General features: G+C 62.2%; 1 protein-coding gene across 1 annotated transcript; it reads right to left on the bottom strand.

Moving 5' to 3' along the window:
* Positions 1 to 312: 312 nt before the first annotated feature.
* FCN1 (ficolin 1) lies at positions 313 to 6,926 on the bottom strand. The gene is given in 9 exon segments (XM_088018831.1): positions 313 to 550; positions 1,086 to 1,224; positions 1,905 to 1,955; positions 1,958 to 2,032; positions 2,513 to 2,706; positions 3,793 to 3,826; positions 4,324 to 4,377; positions 4,966 to 5,079; positions 6,812 to 6,926. Coding segments are annotated over 9 exon segments (1,014 nt in total).
* Between the last annotated feature and the right edge of the window lie 3,127 nt (positions 6,927 to 10,053).

Raw genomic sequence — 10,053 nt, 5'->3', positions numbered from 1 at the left:
GGTGGGGCGCGAACAAACAAACGGAGGCGGCGTGACCAGCGGTCGGTTGGTCGGGGAAAGGCAAGCGATGGGGGCCCACGTGTGCCGAGCGTGGAAGCAAACGTCTCTATTGAGAAAGTGCGTGGCTGCCAGGATCCGGGGTCCCTGCTCTCACCCTCGCAGATGGGAGACAGGGCGTTAGTGCGGGTGAAAGGCACAAAGCAGAGAGGGTCCCAGAGGGAAGAGGGTGAGGGCCCCAAGCCCTTGCTCCCTCCCCTGGGAGCGACCAGACCAGCCCTGCCTGCGGCCCCTGTGTGCGTGGACCGCCCTGCGCTAGACGGGCCGCACCTTCATCTCTGACACCTTGTAGAGGCAGCCTTTCCCCGACTTCCGGTTCCTGCCGTTTGCAAAGGTCTTGTGAGCCCCCCGGAGGTAGAGACCGATGCGGTTCGACAGGTGACACGGATAATAGCACCAGGCCCCCTCGCAGCGCTCAGCACGGTTTTCTAGACTTGAGTCGTCCTGGTCCTTGGTGGAGAAGGCGAGGTTGTTGGGTTTGACAGGGAGTCCCCTGCACAGAGGGAGAGTGGGCCGTTTTACTTGGATCCTAGGTCTAGGCAGGAACGTGTCCTGTCCAGGGGTGCAAGACGTGTACTGCACAACTCTAGGGGGTGCCGGGGAACACTTGCTCTCTGGTACAGTGGCCTTGGCATCCGTCATCCCCTCTGTCCCTGCCAGCTGGCAGGCACCCTGACTTGGAGGGAGGCCACTCGTGGCCCTGGACTCCTAGGTTGCTCAGCAGACAGCGCCAGGCACCATGAAGCAGGAACTCAGCTCCACAGAAATGGGCCACATTAGCAGCGGGCCCCTGTTGGTGTCAATAATGGCGGTAAATAAGAATACCAGTTCTCCCGGACTTTGTACTAAATGGGTCACAAGGGCTTTGTTGGCACCATGAGGTGCGGGTGACACTTCCTTCACCTATGGATGGATGGAGAGCCACGTCTGGCTGCCGCCACCTCTCTCCCCACAGACGAGGCAGAGCCAGGAGGGGAAGCAGGTCCCCTCTGCACTGCAGCCCAGGCCCCTCGGCCCAGGGTGGACACTCAGCCGCGCCGCCCCCAGCGAAGGTTCCCGGGACCAGCCTGTACTTCTCGGCCTCGCCCGCCATCTGGAATGAGCTGTACTTGGCAAATCGGCGGTTACCCTCAAAGTCCACGAGGTCTACACGGAGCTCGTTGGTTCCTGGGGCAGAAAGGCTATGAGGTCCCAGCAGAGGGACCCTCTGTCCCCAGGGCCGGGAGGTGGGAATTTAGGAAAGCGTGTAGGGACTGTCTGAACTTGGCAGGCAGGGAAGGTCTGCACGATCATGGAAGAAGTCCTTGGTTATATGAAGGACTTGAACACCACTTCCCCAGAGTCCTTCTACTGCACCTGTAATCCCCTCTTCCTGTTCATCTGCTGGAACACGACGCTACTCTACATGCACGTGTGCATTTTCCCGGCGGGCTCTGACATCACTCGCAGACACCTGCCCTAACCGCGGTGGCGTCCCTGCATGTGGGAAGGTCGGGTACCCGCTGGAGCAGGTGTTTCAGGAGTCGGCCAGGGCGGACTGGGCAGGGACTGGTGGCCGCCTCCCCAGGACAGCGACAAGTGACGCTCTGGGCAGACGAGCCCGAGGGTAAAGACCCTGCCCTCATCCAGATCGTGCAGGCTGGGGTGCATGCCTGCCAGAGTCCTTCACCTTGGTCCTAACGTGACCCGACCTGATGTGTGAGACCACGGCAGGGCTCCCACGCATGGGCCGGGGGGCACAGAACTAATGGGTCCCGCTCAGATGCACCCCAGCAGGAGGAGGGGTGTGTTCCTCAGCCCCGCGGGGCCAGGCTCAGGTCCGGGGCAGGTGGAGGTCAGGGACGTACCCTGGGCGGTGAGGGCGTGGATGTTGTCATTCCCCAGCTAGAACTCCCCAGCTGACTGCCGAAGCCCTTCTTGTACACGGCCCAGTCTCGAAAGAAATCCACGGAGCCGTCGCTCCTTCGCTGGAAAAACCTAGGGAAGGCGAGCGGGCTCGGGGACCGGGGCCCGGCTGGGGTCCACGGCTCAGGGGCCCCACCACCTTGGAGGAGGCCTCGTCGCTCAGGGAACACCCCGACCGAGAGCCTGGCATGGCTGTGGGGCTCATCTCAGACCCCAGGGGTGTACTGAGCCCACGTCCGAGGGAGGGGAGAACTAGAGGAACAGAGAGGGTGGGTGACACGTCCTAAGCCAAACAGCTGGAGGTGTGGGCTCCTGTCGGGCCGCGCCCCAGAGTCTGCACTCCCTCCCGTAGAGTTCGCCCCCCACCAAGGTGTCTGGTTCGCCCCGGCCTGGGCCAGAGGGTCGGGTCAGCCTCACGGGGGATGTGGACAATTTGACAAAGGCCACCCGAGAGTGTCCCCCCTCGGGCGGCCGAACTGCTCTGTGGGATCCCCAGGCAGAGCCCGCCCTCCCCCTTGCTCCACTGGGCGGTCTCCGGTGCCGACACTCACGGTCCAGCCCCCGCCGTCTGTGTCCACGTCACACAGCACGCGCAGGGGCCGGCAGTCGGGCAGGTAGACGGTGTTCCCGCCGCTCAGAAAGTGCCCCCTCGTGAGCAGCTCCCTAAGCGTCCGAGGCGCTGGGGACGGACCCGGAGGCTGATGTCAGGCAGGGAGCCCTGGGCGGGGCGATGATGGGGGGCGTCTACACGGATGGAGGGGGACCCTGGGCCTGGACCGACCCCGAGCCGCGGGTCGCGCGGCCGTGATGGCCATCACCCCCTCCCAGGCCCGCCCCGCCTTAGTCCCTGGACCCCTGGCCTTCAGGGCACATTTTAGCTTCTTGAGAACATTGCCAGGTGCTGGCTGCCCATTGCTGAGTAGCCGAGGGAGGGAAACGTGTCTAAGAGCGTGTGGTCCTTGGATTCTGGAAGCGGGGCAGTGTGGGGCTGGCCTGTGGGCGGCGGGAAGCGTGGGGAGGTCGGCGGCGTGGTCAGGCACCTGCGTCACAGGACTGATGCGCAGGCTCTCCTGTTTGTGGGGAGAGGACGCACCCATCACGGTCTGGAAACGGGCGCCCCCGTCCCCTTCAGCCACAGGTGCTCGGCGGCCGGCATACAGAATGCAAATAGGATCGGGATCTGTCCGGGGCAGACCGTCCAGTCCCAGGGATGGGCTCCAGACTGCCCGTGCCTGGAAGCGGCTCTGCTGGGTCCCCCGTGTCCAGCCTGGGCTGGGGGCCGTGGGGCAGCGCTGTCACTCAGGGTCACTGTGTGCACCCGGTGCCGGCCATCTCCTGAGGGCCCCCGGGCCTCAGTGGCGCGGGTATGGACTCGCCCCGGTCTCTGGTCGCTGTCAGCTCCACCCGCTGTCCCTCCGAGCCTCCGCCTGGGGAGAGCGCTGGGGCCTTGGGCATTCGGGTCTGCGCCCCATTCCTGCGCTCTTGTATGTGCACGGAGTTCCTGACTGTGTTTAGAGTTTGCGAATTGCTCCTCTGACTCTTACAATTTGGTAACGAAGTGAGAATGGATAGGAGGGAAAGTCCGTGAAGCGTCCCCAGTCGGCAGTAATGTTGTCTCACCGTCACTTGGGTCCAACGCGGGCAGACGCTGGGCTCGGGCCCTCGCCGACCGGGCCATCAAACCGAGCCCTGAGCCAGACCTTGCACGCCTCCCACCGTTTCGCTGACAGAAGAGGGACTTGGGTCTGAGCCCCTCCCCAGGGGAAGCTGCCAGCTGACTGTGGCTCTGGGTCCCCCACGTGGACAAGCCTGCCGAGGCGCCCCCAGGACCGCGAGCCGAGCTCCCCTTTCTCCCCGCGGTCTCCTGGAGAAGAGACGGGAGGATGGGGCCCCCGATGCGGGGAAGTGTGGTCGGTGAGAGGCCGCGTGAGCGCTCTGGACACCACCCAGCTGCTCTGCCCTCAGGGGCCGGCGGGAAGCACAGCGGGGGCCGAGCCCCAGGCCTCCTGCTCTGGGCAGCACACCCTCATTGCTCTCTGGGTCTCCAAGGGTTCAAAGGCCAGGGTCTCCAAGCCGGGGAGTGGACCCCGAGGCCTGGGATCCTGCCCCCGGGAAGGAGAGGGCACTGTGGGCCAAGTTCCTGGATCAGGACCCTGCTCATGCACCAGCTCGAGGCTCCCTGGGAATGGAAATGGGTGCCGCCCCCCCCGTCCCTCTGTCTGCCCCCCGTCCCACCCCGTCTCTCCCTCTGGCCACCTCCCTGGCTCCCTGTCTCCCTGAATCTCTGTGTTCCTCTCTCATCTCTCTAGGGACAGAGCCCGGGGTCCGCCGAGGGGTCCTCGCTCTTCCTCATGTTGTTACGTTTGGGTCCCGTTGGTCCTGCCTTCCCAGGGACTCCAGGGGAACCAGGTGCTCCTGCCAATTCCAAGGACACGGGCATCAGGGGCAAAGGTGCGGCCGCCACAATTGCATGTGAGCTCTCTGCCCCAAGTACTGAGGTCCGCCCAGGGCCACTTCTCCACAGAACCGCTGCCTTGGGGTGGACGGAGCAGCCCCGGGCACAAGGGTGGGGACCAGGCCGTCACCTGGAGTCCAGGCCCCAGGCCCGCGCGGATTCCTGCCCCTGCTGAGCTCTGTGTGGTGGGCCCAGGCCCGTGCCGCCCTCGCCGAGGCCTTCCGTCCACTCGGGGACCCGGGTCTCGGGGCACATCCTGGGAGACCCCCTCCCCCTGGTACCCGCAGGAGCCGGCCACGCTCTCCTGCAGTGGGGTCCCGGGCGGGGCGAGCCAGATTGGCCCCGTGCCCAGCGCCCGGCTAGGGTCCTCCCGAGCCCCTCCACGTAGGGTCTGACTCCACCCAGAGAGGAGCCACGTGGCTCTGACACTGGCTGTGCACAGGGCCAGGCCTGAGCTCCAGCCGGAGGGGTGGGGAGATGCTCGACCCCGGGTGTAGCTGGAGAAGAGCAGGGCCCCCGTCACCCCACCCCGCGCCCGCTGCACCTACCTCTCTCTCCGTTGACCCCTGCGTCTCCCTTGGGCGCCGCGGCCCCGGGCAGCCCCGGGCAGCCTCGGAGGATGCTGAGCTTGTCGGAGCCCCCCAGCCCCACCACCTTCCCCTCTGCAGAGAAACACCAAGTGACAGTCGGTGCCTTCCTCCTGGGCCTGGCGGCTCAGCAGATCCCGCAGACGGGCGGCTGACCGAGGCTTCTGCCTGCGTGGTGACCTCGGGCCGGGGCAGACCTCTGGGGACCCCTGAAGGTCAGGCTGGAAGTGGGCTTTTTGCCTCTGGTGTAAATAGACTTGCTCTATCCCCCCTCCGCCCTGCTGTGGGTGCTGGTCAGGCCCGAGGGAATGGCCTTGGGGCCCCCCTGCCTGAGGGCAACCCAGCTCCCCGGTGCTGTGTGTCCCGGGACAAGTCAATCAAGCCCTCTGGGCTTGCGTCCTCTGAGCTCCAATGGACAGGCAGAGCGCTATCATTAGACATAGCCGCATGTGTATAACCTGAGCAGGGTCCGTGGCGTTTACTAAGAGCTTCCCTGAACACTGGGGACTTTCAGTAAATAATAACGATAAATAGTGAGAAGAAACTTGGGGGATTGGGGGTCAACATGGAAACTTCACCCCCAGACCTCAGGCATGTGCTCACAGAATTTCTGAGCCAGAAGGGGGCCCTGTGGGTCGCCTGGAGAGAGACGTGTTGGCTTCAAGGACACAAGGGGCCACCGACCCGGGAGAGGAGGTTTATTGACTTCGTGGAGTTTCATTGTGTCGCTGATAAACCTAAAACGTCCTCGTGCGAGGCCTGAGGCCTGGGGATGGCCCGAGGCCGCCTGGACACCACAGGCTCCTGCAGGGGACAGGGCTGTGCCACCATCTGGGGTCTCTTATGTCCTCACCTCACTGTCAGAACAATGTAGACTTCATTTTTAAAATTTGCTTAAGTTTTTCTCATTAAAAAAGAATACTTGGCAATTTTAGACACATTAAGAAACAAGACAAGTTTAGGGAAACAAACTGTCCCATGATAGCCCCTGAAGGGTCTCACGTGTGTGTCGGGCCTCACGCCCTGCAGACCTCTCTCGGGATCCTGAGTGTCAGTCACGTTCTCCGTCCCGCCAGCCCTGGCTAGCCAAGGCACGGTGTGGCCCTTGGACACTTGGTAGCACACCTGTGCCTGTCCCGCCCGGGCCAGAACCTCCCACAGCTCAGTGCAGGTGGGAGGGCTCATGAGAGCCGCCAGCCAGGGAGAGGCGTTCCGGAGCCTGCCCTGACCTGCCACCTCAGGGACACCGCGGGGCTCACGGTGTGAGGTCCCCGCGCCATGCCAAGGCACACCGTCTGACCCGGGCGGCATCCGCCCTCTACCTTTGCACACAACCCACGGGTCGGGACTTGACGATCGCCCCTGCTCCTACGTCAGGTGATTGCCCCCTAGTTCCTGGACGCTGCTGATTGCGCCCTTGGTCCTCGACCCTGGTGATAGGTCCCCGGCTCGTGGACCCTGTTGACCTCCCCCCTGCTCGTGGACCCTGGTGATCGCCCCCCGGCTCGTGGACCCTGGGGCCCGGAGAAGAAGGAAGCCTCTGCAGGGTCCTCTGCCGACGGCACAGGCCAGGGTGCGGGCCCAGCGGGTCTGACTTCAGAGCAGTGCCCATCACCTCTGGGTGAGGCTGCCTCTCCTTTGCCCAACAGCCTCCTCTTCTGGAAAATGACACGTAATGTGTGCTATCACGAGGAATATGAAGGAATGTTGGCGGCGGGCCGAGTGCGAGGCTGGCATGCAAGTGGAGGCTGCCGGCTGGCCGAGCACCGGATCCATGTCCGGACGGCTCACCCGGCGTCTGACTCACCGGGACAGGTGTCGGCGGCGGCGGCCCAGGCCCCAGTGCACGAGAGCACGATGGCGAGCGTGATGGCGAGCGTGACGGCGGGTCCGGCGGCCGCAGCAGCTCCTCCCTGCTCCATGGCTCTGGTCTGCGCGGCCGCGGGAGCGCCCTGGCTTCTGTGAGGCCCGGCCGCCCACCTTGACCGCTGGCTTGCTTTCTCACACCGGTGGCCACTTCCTCCTGAGGCCTGCGCGCCAGCCAGGGACGACACAGCCTCACACCCTACCTAACGAGCGTCCAGTGTAATGGTCCTCGCTTCCTCTGGGCAGGGACACTGTCCCCAGGGGAAGGCCCCAGGCCGTGTGCAGGGAAGGGCCAGCCTGCCTGTTGGTGTCTAAAGATCGTCCTCTTGGGGGTTGGCCAGGGAGACGCGCAGGGAAACTGGTGACTAAGCTGCCCCGGGCGGCTTAGCCTCCGGGCCCAGGTGCCGTCGTACTAGGGGCAGGAGAGGGGCAGGCCCTTGAGGAGAGGACCTGGCTTCAGGAGAGGGGACCCGGCTTTGGAGGAACCTCAAAGGTCTGGTGGTCTGGGACCGCTGTCTGTGTGTGGGGTCACCCCTGGCCTCCTGGCTGGCTGGCAGAACTCCCGGAGGGGTGGCGTCCAGGCTCCTGGGGAGAACCTGCCTTCAGGTGGGTGAGGCCGTTCAGGGAAAGCCTCTCCTCACGTATCCTCTTTTTCAAGGGCCCGCAATCGCTGATTAAGCCACAGGCCAACGTGGCCTATCCTGGGGTGGCATGTCCTACTACCGTCAACTCGGACTGGTCCGCGGCGGGGAGAGGCGCGCTCCCTGGGGACCCGCGGGAGGGACGTCCCTCGGGGGCCTGCTCTCGACGTTCAGGGCAGGACAGACGCAGACAGCCAGGCCACTGGCTCCACGAGCGGGGACTGTCCTCCCACAGGGTGTAGACAGGTCGAGGCACCAAAATGCACCATGCTGATAGTGTAGCGTAAAGCAATCCACGGCAATTTGGTGTTTTGAGTATTGGCAACATTGAAGAGAATCTGGCCTGTTAGCGCAACAACGTGCTAATCTAACTGAAAATGGGACCTTGAGGCTCGGACCCGGTTGGGGATTTTCTGAGGAAATAGTCCTGTGTATTTAGCTCTGAAACAGGTAAGAGACCCCTACATTCCGCACATTCACCTATTTGCACGATTAGACTTCTAAAAATTACCTGATGCCCCGAAGCTTCCAATAATGGCAGACAACTAACTGCTAAAACACAAATTGGGATATATTTATTTTGCGAACACGCTGATGATGATTTCAGCTGAGATTTCTTAAGTCAGGGAATGGAACAAGGATTTCTCATAGGCTCCTTAAAGACAGTCATGAAAATGTGCCTCTTATATACAGAGTAAATCAAACTTAAAAGCTTAAGGAAACCACTGGACTTTTGAAGTGACAATTGTAAGTACTGAACAAATCCCATGTGAACTCACCGTAAAGACAGTAGCCCGAGGAGTGGTCATCTCTGTGCAAGAGGCCAAACAGGACCCAGCCGTGAAACACCACAGAGGGGACATAAGTCCACAGGGCAGGGGTCAGGCCCAGGTGAGCCGTTGCACCTTGGAGGGCGTCTCTGGTCATGGATGCGGGATCTGAGGCCCAGAGAAAGAAGGAGGCCGCTCTGGGGGCCACACAGCCTGTTACCCGAGCACCAGGACTAGAACCCGGCTCCCCGGAGTCTGTGGATGCCCACGCCCCCACTCCCTCGCCTCCCTCCATCTGTCCTCCACCCTCTGTCCAGTCTCCCGGTGAGAGGCTTGGAAGTCTGTGCTCAGGCTCCAGGTCCAGGGCTCCATCAGCTCGCCGCCCACCGCTCATTAGAAGCCTCTTCGCAGGAACTAGACAGTCCCACTTCCCCTCTGGAGGCTCCTGCTGGAGCTGAAAGTCCACTCGATAGTAAGCGAAAGACCCATCTGGGCTTGAGGATCAAAAGCTGAAGTCCTTTCTTGGCTGCCTTGTTGCGGGCTCTCCATGCTCCAGAACAGTCCAGGAGTCTGTCACTGTTGGTGACATTTCTCGGGCGAGAGCATGGGGACGTGGCTTGGATCGGCCCCACAAGCAAGAGCGAGGAGGGATGTTTAGTGAGCAGCTACTATGTGCCAGGTGCTGGTCTGTGCCTGGGACACCGCGGGAAGCACTCTTAGGAAGGCAGAACACAAACAAGCAGACCAACAAATAAACAATAATAATGTGCTAGGATATGATATAATTTGAGAAAACATGTGCGCTGCGAAGGACGTGTGCACAGAGTATCATCGACGGTGACTCAGCCAGAAACAGGAGAAACCTGAAATCTCTGTGGCTTCCCACCGAGCAGTGATGTCAGCCCACTGTGGGGGCTCCTGGCTGGGCGCCCCTCCTCCCCACGGGGACTCCGGGACCCACATCTCCTCCACCGGCCGTCTCCGCCACCTTCCATGTGTGGACCCTCTCTGCAGGGGCATCGTCACTCCAGCCAAGCTCAGAGGACCCCGCGGGGGCGGCTTCGGACCGGGGGCACGTGCCTCCCTCCCGCCCTGTGTCCTCGGGCGGCCGGGTGCTGCGGCCCCGTCTGAGCACTGGGAACGCTGAGGGAGGCAGCCTGGTTATGAGAAGCGGCGGGGGTGGGGGAGTGGGTGTTGCTGAGCGCGCAGGACAAAGGCCTGACACTCCCCAGAGAGTGCATTTTCGAGGTCACTGTTTGCATCGTGACGCTTTTCCACTCAGTCACCGACTTGCATCCTGGTGTTCCCTGGAGATGCAGTTTCATAAGCGGCGTATCATGGGGCCCTGGTTCTCCTCCGTGCCGCTCAGCGCAACCCTGGACGCGGTCGGGCTGCGTCTACCATCTTGCTCTTTACCTGCCATCGCATCGTGGTTCTCGCCTCGCTCTCGTCGGGTTGACCTGGCTTTCTCGGTGTTTCACGCTCTCTCTGCCTTGACTCTTTGGCTCTGCCTCTTTGTGTGACATTCAGTGGTTGTGCGGGGAATCACGCAATGCAGCTCACATCATCACTGTCCCCCTCGGGTGACCAGAAAGCCAGGTCACGATTCACGTCCGAATGTCCCACAATCCTTTTCCTATAGTTGTTATGGATTTTGCTGCTACATATGTTATGAGCCCCTGAAATGTATTTTGATTATTTGTATCTTAAAAATTCAATCGTCCTTTAACAGCCTCTTTAAGGGGGAGGGGCGGGAAGTATTTCATACATAT

Source organism: Eumetopias jubatus, unplaced genomic scaffold (assembly GCF_037043125.1).
Source record: "Eumetopias jubatus isolate StellerSeaLion01/CBP00866 unplaced genomic scaffold, mEumJub1_p1.0 scaffold_15, whole genome shotgun sequence".
NCBI classification, from domain to species: Eukaryota; Metazoa; Chordata; class Mammalia; order Carnivora; family Otariidae; genus Eumetopias; species Eumetopias jubatus.
The sequence above is the reverse complement of the archived record's forward strand: the minus strand, read 5'-3'. Positions and strand labels throughout refer to the sequence as shown.